The sequence below is a fragment of the Lissotriton vulgaris genome, chromosome 5, assembly GCF_964263255.1.
Source record: "Lissotriton vulgaris chromosome 5, aLisVul1.2, whole genome shotgun sequence".
In the NCBI taxonomy this organism is placed as follows: domain Eukaryota; kingdom Metazoa; phylum Chordata; class Amphibia; order Caudata; family Salamandridae; genus Lissotriton; species Lissotriton vulgaris.
In genome coordinates, this window is record NC_141693.1 from 1,823,773,191 (window position 1) to 1,823,786,308 (window position 13,118).

The 13,118-nt window shown below is 48.2% G+C and overlaps 1 protein-coding gene across 1 annotated transcript in view; it reads left to right on the forward strand.

Annotated features, from left to right (window-relative positions):
• The window catches only part of TTLL6 (tubulin tyrosine ligase like 6), a 279,018-nt gene that overhangs the window by 236,837 nt on the left and 29,063 nt on the right, over positions 1-13,118 (forward strand). The window contains exon 11 of the mRNA XM_086920507.1: positions 10,812-11,123. Within this exon, the coding sequence (XP_086776633.1) occupies positions 10,812-11,123 (312 nt within the window). The remainder of the gene's footprint in view (positions 1-10,811; positions 11,124-13,118) is intronic.

The window sequence follows — 13,118 nt, forward strand, 5'->3', positions numbered from 1 at the left end:
AAAAGTGGGTTTACAGAAAGCCTTGGATGTGTTAAGCACCTCCAACATCGCCAACAAACTAGTGGCCAGCTGTATAAAAACAAAGGCTCTTATCTTCTGACGCTACACTAATAAACTCAAACACCTCTGGAGACTGGATAATATGAAAATAGCTACTGACTCCAAATACATGTACCTGGGGGTGTGGTTTGTGAGCAGCGGCTACCTGTGGCTAGGCGCATCGAGTTTAAGGTTCTTTGTACGCCCTTTAGAACTCTGACACTGGCATCTCCTAAAATCCTGACTGACCTGCTTTTACCTTATGTCCCCTCTCGCCAGCTCCGTTCTGTGTGACAACATCTGGTGGTGGTTCCTAGAGTCCGTTCCTTTCAGAACAGCGCAGCTATCCTCTGGAATTCTTTACCGGACCATATTCGGGGGTTCACTAACTACCTCGAATTCAGGAATTCTTTAAAAACCTTTCACTTCTCCATTCCGTAGGTCTATAGGCCTTTTATGTTCTGTCACCTCACTGCTGGTTAGCGTCGGCACGCCTCTTTGCTGGGGCAGCTGTTGCGCTTAATAAACCTGTTAACATTAACATTAACAAGGTACACATCTCTTCTGTAGAAGAAATGGCTAAGGCAGTGACTTATGCTGTGTGTAAACTTTACACCAACCTGCATAGTCCAACCACTGAGGGTATCCAGGAGGTAATTGGAGCAAAACGACTGCCTTGCATCTCCTACAGACAAATTACCTTCCCTAGAGCCTTGGCAGGCATCATGGAGTTGGTGCATTGTCGAACCTACAAACATTTTTTTAAATCCCAGCATACGCCTGACTTCAAAAATGGCCATCTATAATTCAGTTTTACCCCAGAATTTGTGCAACACTGTCTAATACCATGAAAGAAATTCTGAAGGTCATCTTCACAAACAGCAAAATATCTTGGTCGGGCTATTTGGCGGTAGCCTGCGATGAATTAAACCTGGACACATGCACCATCCACTGGCGATAAAAATGTATTGAAAAAACAAGAAAGGCTTCTATCCAGGCAGAAAGACCTTAGACCTATCAAAACCTTTGCTAGCAACATCCTGTTCATTCTAAGCTCTAATAAGGAGCAACTATGCCATCCTTACTTAAACAGCGCATTAAATGAGCCAGTCTTAAACCAGAACTTGTTTGCCATGCTCATGGTTCTACCAATAAAGGACATACATTTCAGTTGGAAATCACTGGCAAACATCGAGGCTTGTAGACTGTGCCATTTATACGAGGACTCCGTGGTCCATTTTATCTGCATTTGCCCAAATGCACGTCGCACTTTAATAAAGCAGCTTTTTTTTATTACGGCACACACTTGCACTGAGGCGAATGAGCTCTTTTTATACTGGAAATGCCAATGAAACTGGCAAGATTGCACAAATTTGTTGGGCACTTACAACAGCTATTAAATGAAGGAAAATATTAGTTGGAGATCCTTAACTCAACTTTGACAAAATCCTGTGATTTTTTTTAATGATTGGCAAATGTCGTTTTATTGTTGTTTTAGTTATTTTATGTTACTATTTAATGACAATTTGTTACAATTTTAATTAATCAAAACAAATAAAGTTTTACTTACTTACTGTGTGCATATAGACTTTATTTTATTTTAATTTTCCCTCCTATACTGTGCATCACATTTCGAATCTGAAAAGTAGTAGCTGTATGACTTTTTGTGATGAACTTTCAGAATCGCACTCTTCTCAACGTGGACGCTGCTATCGTCATACGAGACTGTAATGTTGGGCCCTAGGCCCACATTATGTAAATGAGGTCGACACGGACACCAGGATAGCGGGCTGGTTAATGGCCCCCTTTATCGACCGGGTCACCTGACTTGTGACGCCGGTGGTGGGTGGGTGTATAGTGTGGGTTACACTTACAGAAAGACTTGAACGTGTCCAGCAGGACACTACAGAGACTTCTTGGAATCAATACGATTCCAGAAGCCTTGTCCCAGCTCTGCCTTCAGCTTTCATTCGTGCACGTCGTTTTCAAATTATACCTAAAGAAGTGCAATGATTGCACTGAAGGCATGCCAATCATTCCTTGTTGCCACCCTGTCTCGTTTTAGGCACGCCCACTGGAATTGGATTTACGAGCGGATTTACACTCTTTCGACTCCAGCATGTTTTTTTCTAATTTGCAGCGCCGTCCACACGCTTGTAATGGCCGCTGACAGCCTCTCCTGCTTCATCCCCCAACCTCATAAAATGTGAAATTCTGCTGCATCATCAACGCACCTTATCTCTCGGGTGTTTAGCTTTTTAAAGCAATCTATTCATGCATTCATTTGCGCATTATGATGAGCTGACGAGTATATTTTGTGTGAAGCTGGGTTGGACTACAGAGGTATGCTTGAATGGTCTGAGCCTTTAGAGTCAGACAACCAGGTGTGGTGTTGCGCTCTAGTCTACGAGCGTGATCGCGATGACGCGTCACGCCATAGACGAGAGCGTGGCACGCGCGCATGCGCGGAGTGCGAAACAGAAGGCGCGAAGGGTCTCAACGGCAGTTGGCGACCGGAGCAGTTGCAGTTTATATCGCTCGGCGCTCTATGTGCATTCAGTTAAGCTGTAATACAATAAAGCCGCTTTAAACCATACTGAGACTCTGAGCACTGTGTGGGGACGCAGATACAACATTACAGTGGCGACGAGGACTGGGATCACCCCACTGTCCACGCACAGCCGATTGGGAGTCGATACCCACGTGAAGCGGCGCCAACAGTGAAACATAGAGCGTGGCAGCAGCGCACCACCAGCACCAGGCCCTGAGGACCACTGGAGCCCCCACCACTCGGCAGAGGACAGACCGCAGGCCACTTCACAGGTCAGTGCTGTCCCGGAGGAGAGGGGTCCCTCAGCCAGCACGCTGGCAACCAAAAACACAGGCCAGGAACCTGAGGAGGGCGAGCAATCCTCCAGTCTACCGCGAGGTACAGGTGATACCGCCCCAGGCAGCCCCAGAAGCTAAGGGGACGCCGCAGGTGGAGCGGGAGCCCCCAGAGCACCCGATAGCCCAAGGGCCCAAGCGGAAGCACCCAAAGACGAACCCAAGATGGCAAATCAGTCCTCCGCATTGATGGCGCCTATCCCCTTCCTACCCAGACCAGGCGAGCCCCAGATGAAGTGGGAAGACTGGAGGGAGTATTTCAGGAATTACGTAGAAGCGCTAGAAGACGAGAATGGAGAACCATACGCCCCAGCTCGAAAGAAGAGGTTGTTGCTCCACAACCTGGGCCCAGAAGGGGTGAGGGTGTTTGCCAACATCGTGCCCAAGGAACGAGACGCGACAGAAGACGACGTCTTCAAGAACGCGTTGGAAGACCTAGATAACCACTTTCGACCAGCTGTGTGCGTATCCATAGACCGATACAATTTCCAGCAAAGGAAACAGGAAGCAGGGGAATCAATAGATGACTACGTAGCCGCGTTGCGGCGTCTGGCCATCACGTGCAAATACGGAACACTGCAAGATGAGTATATAAAAGACCAGATAGTTATGCATACCAAAAATAAATCAGTCCAGGATAAATTATGGGCACAGAGTGAGACATCGCTCAAGGACGTCATAGCAATGGTGAAGAAGGCTGAGATGTCGAAGCGCTGCGCTGAAGCAGCCAAACGAGAAAGCACGCAGAAACAGATGGTCAACAAGATTGATGAGGCCTCAACCGCACACAAGCAAAAAGGACCATATGGAGACCAGAAGCAGGAACCTAGATGGACAGGGAAGCAGACGGGGCGATCGTCCACAGACAGCAAGTTTTCGTGTTACAGGTGCGGGAGCACAGCTCACTCAGCACAGGACAAACGTGGCCCGGCGTTTCGCGCCAGATGCGCGTTCTGCGGCCTGGTCGGCCATTTTGAGAAAGTGTGCCGGAAAAAGGGGAAGAGGTCCACAGTAAAGTGTGTTGAGTCAGCACCGTCAGAAGCCGGGACAGAGTATGATCTGGAAGACGGGGACATGGTTCTGTGCATAGAAGGCCAAGTACTGGAAGTAACAGGGAAACGCACGGACAAACCGCGCACAGACATGTTCATCGGTGGAGTGAAAGTACACGTCGCGGTTGACTCTGGGTCTCCCTGGACAATAGTGCAGCGGTCCATATGGGAAGGAGACTTTGTACCTGTAGTAGGACCTGGTCTAAGTCCACCGGACATTCGTGCCATCTCCTACACTGAAAACACCATTCCCATGATAGGCTTCCGACCGTTGAAATTTGAATTCAGGGGAAGATCGGCAACCTGCAAGTTATATGTGGCAGAAAGAGGCCCCTCTGTACTCGGTTGGAGAGACGCTGGAGACTTAGGAATCAAATTGGATCCTGGGGGCAAAGAACAAATCCTCCTAACAGAAGAACCGCGAACCACCAACAGAGAAGATTGGAAACTGATCTACCCCAAGGTCTTTGACGGAACAGTAGGGAAATTAGACAAATTTGGCCACAAAATAATGCTCAAGGAAGGGGCGACACCGGTGTCCCACAAGGTCAGGAATATCCCCATATCTACCGTCGAGGCAGTGCAACTGGAACTCCAGAGACTGGAAAGTCAAGGCATTATAGAACCAATAGACAGTTCAGAGTGGTTGGCCCCCTTAGTTGTGGCCAAGAAGCCCAACGGCAAAGTCTGTTTATGTGTGGACCTCCGCGAACTCAACAAGTGTCTCATCGTAGAAAAGTTCCCTCTGCCCAGGATAGAGGAAATGTTGGCGAGAACCAAAGGCGTCACCCATTTCTCCACTATCGACCTCACGTCGGCGTACCACCAAATAGACTTGCATCCCACAAGCAGGAAACACACCTCCTTCATCACACCCTTTGGGTGCTATCAATTCCGCCGCATGCCCTTTGGCCTAGCATCGGCAGCCGCGGTCTTCCAAAAGTTGATGCATCGCTTATTCAAAGATATACCAGGAGTCCAGTATTTCCAGGATGACATCCTGATAATGGGATCCAACCAAGAAGATCACAATGGGAAACTGACCAAGGTGCTCACTGTGCTACAAGACAAGGGCCTCACAGCGGAATGGAGCAAATGCAAAATAGGGATGTCATCAGTCACCTACTTGGGACACGAGATTGGGAGTCATGGCATATCTCCCAAAGGACAGAACGTGAGAGCCATCAAGGAAGCCAGAGCCCCGAGAACCAAAGAGGAGGTACGGTCGTTTCTCGGAATGGCCGAGTACTATAGTAAATTTGTGAGACACTTTGCGACCAAAACGCACAGAATGCGCCTACTCATCAGGGACAAGTCAAAATTCGAATGGGACACTGATGCTCAGAGTGAATTTGACACCGTGAAGAAAGACATCAGTGAGGCTATTCCATTGCAAGGCTACGACCCCTCTAGCAACACCATACTGACCACGGATGCCAGTGACAAGGGCCTTGGAGCAGTGCTAGCGCAAGAGAGAGCGGATGGCTCAGTGGAAACCGTCAGTTTTGCTTCACGAGCCCTATCTCCCACGAACAAAGATATAGCGTCATTGAGAAAGAAATGCTGGCGGTTACGTGGGCGATGGGCAAGTTCAGACAATTCATCTGGGGCACCAGGTTCAAACTCCAAACAGACCACAAGCCATTGGTCAAAGTCCTGACGTCGTCTGGCCACGACACCGCTACCCCACGCATAGCGAAAATGACGCTAAAATTATTGGATTATACTTATGATGTTGAATACCTGCCAGGAACTCAGAACAGGGTGGCAGACTACCTCAGTAGAGCTTCCGCCATGGAAGATGCTCCTGCAACTGCACGGGACATGGACGAGATGGTGGCGAGCATGGCAGACAATGAGATGACGATAAGCAGGCAAGAATGGGCAGCAGCATACGAACAAGACCTGGAGAAGTCAGAAGTCAAGCGACACCTCACGTCAGGCTGGCCGGACAAACGGAGGCTCAATGCGGAAATGAGGAAGTTCTATGAGATCCCTGAGGAACTATCCCTGAGCGACTCAGGAGTCTTCCTGTACAGAGGAGAGAGAGTCATTCCACCAGAAACCCTGATACCGGCATTATTGAATCAACTGCATGAAGGACACTTAGGCATCGTAAAGACCAAAGCCCGAGTGAAACAAATGTATTGGTGGCCTGGCATGGATAACCAAATAGAAAGGCAGGTGAGAGAATGTGAGCAATGCCAAGGAGCAGATAAGATACTCCGACCTCTCAGACCGGTCCTAGGGAAATTCGAAAACCCCCAGAACCCTTGGGAAGACCTAGCTGTTGATCTCCTGGGACAGTACTTGACAACAGGGGAATAAACAAATTCTTGTGTGTGGTCATCGACAAGTACTCGAAATGGCCAGAAGTGGATGTGCAAGAGTCCATGGACACCGACACAGTTTTGAAGTTCTTGACTTCCCTATTCTTGAGGGAAGGAATACCAAAGACAATTCTTAGTGACAACGGACCCCAGTTTGTCTCAGAAAAATGGACCAAATTCATGAAGAGGAATGGAATCAAATCGAAACATACAGCGATCTACCACCCAGCGTGCAACGGCCAAGTGAAACGGTTTAACCGGGTACTAATAGGCTCCATTCAAGCGGCCATCATGCAAGGGAAAGACTGGGAAGCAGAAGTACAGAGCATGTTATGGGCGTACAGGATAACCCCTACCGTAGTAGGATATAGCCCTTTCCAAATCCTGAGAGGCCGTCTCCCGTTCACCCGGGACAACGTGGTGTGGAGAGAAAAAACAATAACCAGCAAATGGTCCCCAGCAGTGGTGCAGCACAACCTAGAAAAGGCTCAAAGAATATATGCTGCTTACTATGACAAGCGACACAACACCAAAGAAACCGCGCTGGAGGAGGGAGAATGGGTCAGAGTCAAACTTCCCAACCTGCAAAAGAAAGGAGAGAGCAAGTATAACCAACCCTTACAAGTCAAGGAAGTGCGAGGTAGGGCAGCCCTACTCAGCGATGGCAAGGTATGGTCCCAAGACCGCATGGCGAGAGTCAACAGGATTGTAAGGTGGCCTAAATCTGAGGAAGAGGAGATACGTATCGGAGGAGAAGAAGAGACATCCGTAAACGAGGAAGGCCTGAGAGGTACCCCAGGGGACAGTGACGAAGGTAGAGATGGTGAAGCATCGACAACAGAAGTATCAGGAAACCACGCCATCCCGGCTGCTGATGGAGAGAGAGAGAATCTGAGAGACACTGAGAGTACTCCTGGTGGTAACGAGGGTGAGGAGGGTAACGCGGTAAGGCGTACCCGCATGGGCAAAGCTGTCAATCTGCCTGCTAAATATAGAGACTATGACATGAGTGGACATTAGAGAAGGACCCAGAGGTTTATATTTTCTGTGTGTCAAAGGGGGGAGATATGTGGTGTTGCGCTCTAGTCTAGGAGCGTGAACGCGATGACGCGTCACGCCATAGACGAGAGCGTGGCACGCGCGGAGTGCGAAACAGAAGGCGCGAAGGGTCTCAGCGGCAGTTGGCGACCGGAGCAGTTGCAGTTTATATCGCTCGGCGCTCTATGTGCATTCAGTTAAGCTGTAATACAATAAAGCCGCTTTAAACCATACTGAGACTCTGAGCACTGTGTGGGGACGCAGATACAACATTACACCAGGTCAGCAGAGCCATTGTAGAGCCAGAGAACCAGGTCAGCAGACCTGCTCTAGAGCCAGAGGACCAGGTCAGCAGAGCTGCTTCAGAGCCATAGAACAAGGTCAGCAGAGCTGCTGTAAATCCAGAGAAACCAGGTCAGTGGAGCTGCTTTAGAGCCAGAGAACTAGGTCAGCAGAGCCTTTGTAGAGCCAGAGAACCACCAGGTCAGCAGGGCTGCTCTAGAGGCAGAGAACAAGGTCAGCAGAGCTGCTGTAGAGCCAGAAACCAGGTCAGCAGAGCTGCTCTAGAGCCATAGAACCAGGTGAGCAGAGCTGCTCTAGAGCCATAGAACCAGGTGAGCAGAGCTGATTTAGAGCCATAGAACCAGGTGAGCACAGCTGATTTAGAGCCAGAGAACCAGGTCAGCACAGCTGCTTTAGAGCCATAGAACAGGTCAGCAGAGCTGCTTTAGAGCCAGAGAACCAGGTCAGCAGAGCCGTTGTAGAGCCTAAGAACCAGATGATCATAGCTGCACTAGAGCATAAGAACCAGGTCAGCAGGGCTGCTTTAGAGCCAGAGAGCCAGGCCAGGAGAGCTGCTCTAGAACCAGAGAACCAGGTCAGCAAAGCTGATTTAGAGCCATAGAACCAGGTGAGCAGAGCTGATTTAGAGCCACAGAACCAGGTGAGCACAACTGATTTAGAGGCAGAGAACCAGGTCAGCAGAGCTGCTTTGTAGAGCCAGAGAACCAGGCCAGGAGAGCTGCTCTAGAACCAGAGAACCAGGTCAGCAGAGCTGATTTAGAGCCATAGAACCTGGTGAGCAGAGCTGATTTAGAGCCATAGAACCAGGTGAGCAGAGCTGATTTAGAGCCATAGAACCAGGTGAGCACAGCTGATTTAGAGCCAGAGAACCAGGTCAGCACAGCTGCTTTAGAGCCATAGAACAGGTCAGCAGAACTGCTCTAGAGCCAGAGAACCAGGTCAGCAGGGCTGCTTTAGAGTCATAGAACCACTTCAGCAGAGCTGCTGTAAAACCAGATAACCCAGGTCAGCAGAGACAGCCAGAGAACCAGGTAAGCAGAGCCGTTGTAGAGCCAGAGAACCAGGTCAACAGAGCTGCTCTAGAGCCTAAGAAGCAGGTCAGCAGAGTTGCTCAAGAGGCAGACAACCAGGCCAGCAGAGCTGCTCTAGAGCCTAAGAATCAGGTCAGCAGAGTTGCTCTAGAGGCAGAGAACCAGGACAGCAGAGCTGCTCTAGAACCAGAGAACCAGGCCAGCAGAGCTGATTAAGAGCCATAGAACCAGGTCAGGAGAGCTGCTTTAGAGCCACAGAACCAGGTCACCAGAGCCATTGTAGAGGCAGAGAACCAGGTCAGCAGAACTGCTGTAGAGCCAGAGAAACCAGGTCAGCGCAGAGCTGCTTTAGAGGGTGGGAACCAGGTCAGCAGAGCTGCTTTAGACCCAGAGAACTAGGTCAGCAGATCTGCTCTAGAGCCAAAGAACCGGGTCAGCAGAGCTGCTTTAGAGCCATAGAACCAGGTCAGCAGAGCTGCTTTAGAGCCAGAGAACGAGGTCAACAGAGCTGCTCTAGCTGACACTGACTGACACTGATTGACTGACACTGACTGACTCACTGACACTGACTGACTAACACTGACTAACATTGACTGACTGACACTGACTGACACTGACAGACTGACACTGACTGACTGACACTGACTGACATTGACTAACGTGACTGACTGACACTGACTGACACTGACTGACTGACACTAACACTGACTGACTGATACTGACTGACACTGACTGACTAACACTGACTGACTGACACTGACTGACACTGACACTGACTGACTGACACTGATTGACTGACACTGACTGACTGACACTGACTGACATTGACTGACTGACACTGACTGACTGACACTGATTGACACCGACACTGACTGACACTCACTGACACTCACTGACTGACACTCACGGACACTTACTGACTGACTGACATGACTGATACTGAATGACTGACACTGACTGACTGAGACTGACTAACACTGACTGACACTGAATGACTGACTGACATTGACTGACACTGACTGACACTGACTGACGTTGATTGACTGACACTGACTGACACTGACTAACACTGACTGACTGACACTGATTGACACTGACACTGACTGACACTCACTGACTGACACTGACTGACACTCACTGACTGACACTCACGGACACTTACTGACTGACTGACACTGACTAACACTGACTGACATGACTGATACTGATTGACTGACACTGACTGACTGAGACTGACTAACACTGACTGACTGACACTGACACTGACTGACTGACACTCACTGACACTGACTAACTGACACTGACTGACTGACACTGACTGACTGAAACTGACTGACTGACTGAAACTGACTGACTGAAACTGACTGACTGACTGACACTGACTGACTGACACTGACTGACATGACTGACACTGACTGACTGACACTGACACTGGCTGACACTGACTGACACTGACTAACATTAGGTCTTACATTTCATTAAGTTAAAGCCATTTGCTTTGCTATACAATACCATTAGCAAAGCAAATGGCTTTAACTTCATCAAAGGCGAGACCTGTTGCATTTTCAATGCTTGTTTGTTAAAGCTGTTCACAGTACCCTTCTTCACTTCAGTGTTTCTTTCCAAGTATTTTGAATAGTCAGCTTTGTATTTAATCAAATAATTTGGATATCTGTATGTCTCTGTCTCCTCAGGATTAACACCATTTATACTCTATGCATGCCATATCTTTAGTCCATTAAATATATTTTTTGCAGTAATTTCTACTCAGCAAAAATTATTTCATACAAATGTGGTTGATCTTTTTACTCCATTTTGTAAGAAGGCATATTACACTGTATAATTCACCAGCACTGGTTTTTCCAAATTCCTCAAATAGATTTGACCAAAAGAAGGCCCTGCTTTGTATGTTGTATTTTATGATCTCATCGGGAAGCCTTTCCTCATCAAGAGCCCCTCTTACTGTAACTGATTAAGTCAGTAAACAATTATTTTTGTTTGATAGGAATATCACAGTCTAGTCCTTTCATAATTTCTGTTGCATGGTTCCGTAGCGGGGCACACAAAGCCTCTATATAGAATAGCCTATTTCCAAAAGTCACTGGTAATGCTTTCCTATTATACCTTTTCAGCTGCTCCATAACACAGAGTCCCGTACTGGCAGTCTCCCACCAAAGAGCTCGAACAGTGATAAAAGTGCTCAAATGGAAGGTATCTGCACAGATTCCGGCCCACTGTGGCAACCCCTCTCTGAGGATCATCATACCGGTGCACGGACTCCACCATCACTGGAGACATCTGCTGTGAGGCATGCCAGCTCAGTGCCCAATATAAGGAACAAGGACTTCAGCATCACTGAACACCAGCTTGGCCAAGACCCTGAGCTTCCGCACTGCAGGGGGCCCACTCATCGCTCAACGCTAGATGTGACTCCAGGACCACCGGTGAGAGCTGAGAGTGGGACAGGAAGTCTTAAGCTATGTATGAACTTATAGATTCTTGTGTATATTGTTAAACTGTCTGTTCTGAGAATGCAAAGGAAAACACTTGCTGGCTCATTCAGAGTCCCATGGGAGAATCGGGTATTAAAACAGCCTAGGAGAAATGCCTCCTGATTCTGATTTTGACTTGTCAAAATGGGGAATAATGTGTGGCAATGGTTTGTACATTAAAACCCACACAAGATTCGCCTTTTTAATACCATTTTCCTGTACGGACTTTTCCTGGTAATATGTAGAGGAATTTGCCCTCAACTTGTAATGTCAAATCTGGCACAAAGCCTGGTACGCCCGATTCTATATTAATGCAGGACTCTGAATAACCCACAATAATATATTATATGATTGTTAATTATTAGGAGCATTCATGGGAACGTATACAAAAAAGGCAGTATGTTTTGGGAGGGTACTAGGTGTGTGCATGCAAGATAAAGAGGCTGTGGAGCTAAGAAAGACAGAGGGAGGCCAATGGGAGAGAGTGTTGGTAAAGAGAAATATGACCGGAAGGGGAGTGAGAATGAGAGGTGGAACCAGGGAGAGAGAGAGATCATTAGGAGAGAAGGGAGTCAACAAGAGCGAGAGAGCAGCAATTTGGCAACAGAAAGAGTAATGGTGCAATGAGAGAGTTTAAGTATAACTAGATAGAGCAATGAGACAAAAATGGGCAATGAGAGAAAAAAACATTGCAACCAAGACAATTTTGTCTGGCACAAATGGGCCTCTGCTAGAGACTTGCAGAAAAGGATTCCCTTGGGACAGTAGGAAGCTGGCTCTTTATATAATATACCAAATAGAGGTATACTGTGCAAAGAGTTATGGTATCCCTTACTAGTAGGCAGGGGCTTGCTCTAGCAATCCCATGGTGCTCTTCTAGGGAGTAGTGTGGTCGAGCAGCCTTAGGCTTATCAGATAGGAGTGTTAGACATCTGCAATACACACATAGTCAATAAATGATGCGCATGACTCAGTAAGGAGATCCACGCCAATTTATAAAAATACATCTTATCTATATATAACTTTTGGCACCAGGATAATCAACATCAGGTAAATATGTATTGAGTTATGAATTTTTACAATTTTCAAAAGTCATCACAGTACAATTTCTGAAACGGTAATGTTATCCTACGGAGGAAAGACATATACTGAATACAGGTTCACAGCGACTTACTCGACCAATCTCCTGGACTTAAGGTAAGAATGAAGCAGGGTCCAAGGAGGCACCAACAGGTCACCTGGGCGGCACTGGGGCGGCCAGGTGCAGAGGTGTTTTTCGGCACCGGGTGCCCAATTTTATCCAATGGGGGAAAAACATGTACTGCATTCGGGCACTTCACAGTGATTTACAGGGCCAGTCTCCTGGACTTAAGGTGAGTATCGGGAAAGGTCCAAGGCCACACCAACAGGTCACCTCAGGAGGCTCTGGGGTGTCCTGGTGCAGAAGTGTGTTATGGGGTGTCTTATTCACTGTAATGGGGAACGGTCAGGTTGCAAAAAGGCTGCAAGCTGGGACTGGGAGACCAGTCAAGCTGAACCAACAAGAGGAGCTCAGGTCTCAGGATCTTTCATTGATTTGGGATCACCTTTGGTCCTTCTCTCCTTGGGCCAGGGTGGCTAGGTGCAGAGGTGGTCTGAGGCATCATGTTTTCGTCACCAGAGACACTTGCGGTAGGGGGGACCCTGCACAAAGAGGCTCAAGGCGGCGTCGGTGAGTCCACTGTGGGCAAAACCAAGGTAGGCTTTGTCTCTAGAGGATCGAGGGACCATGCTGGCACAGTTGGCCCACTTCACCTCAGGCTAGGGGGCATGGTGCAGTGGTGGTTGTGTTTGTGGCGGTCCAGAGTCCTCAAAGTTCTTTTAGAGTGGCTGCACGATGTAGGGAAGAAGCTCTGCTGCCTCACGGGAGTTCCTGGTTCTTTTTTGAAGACAGGCAGTCCTCCCAGG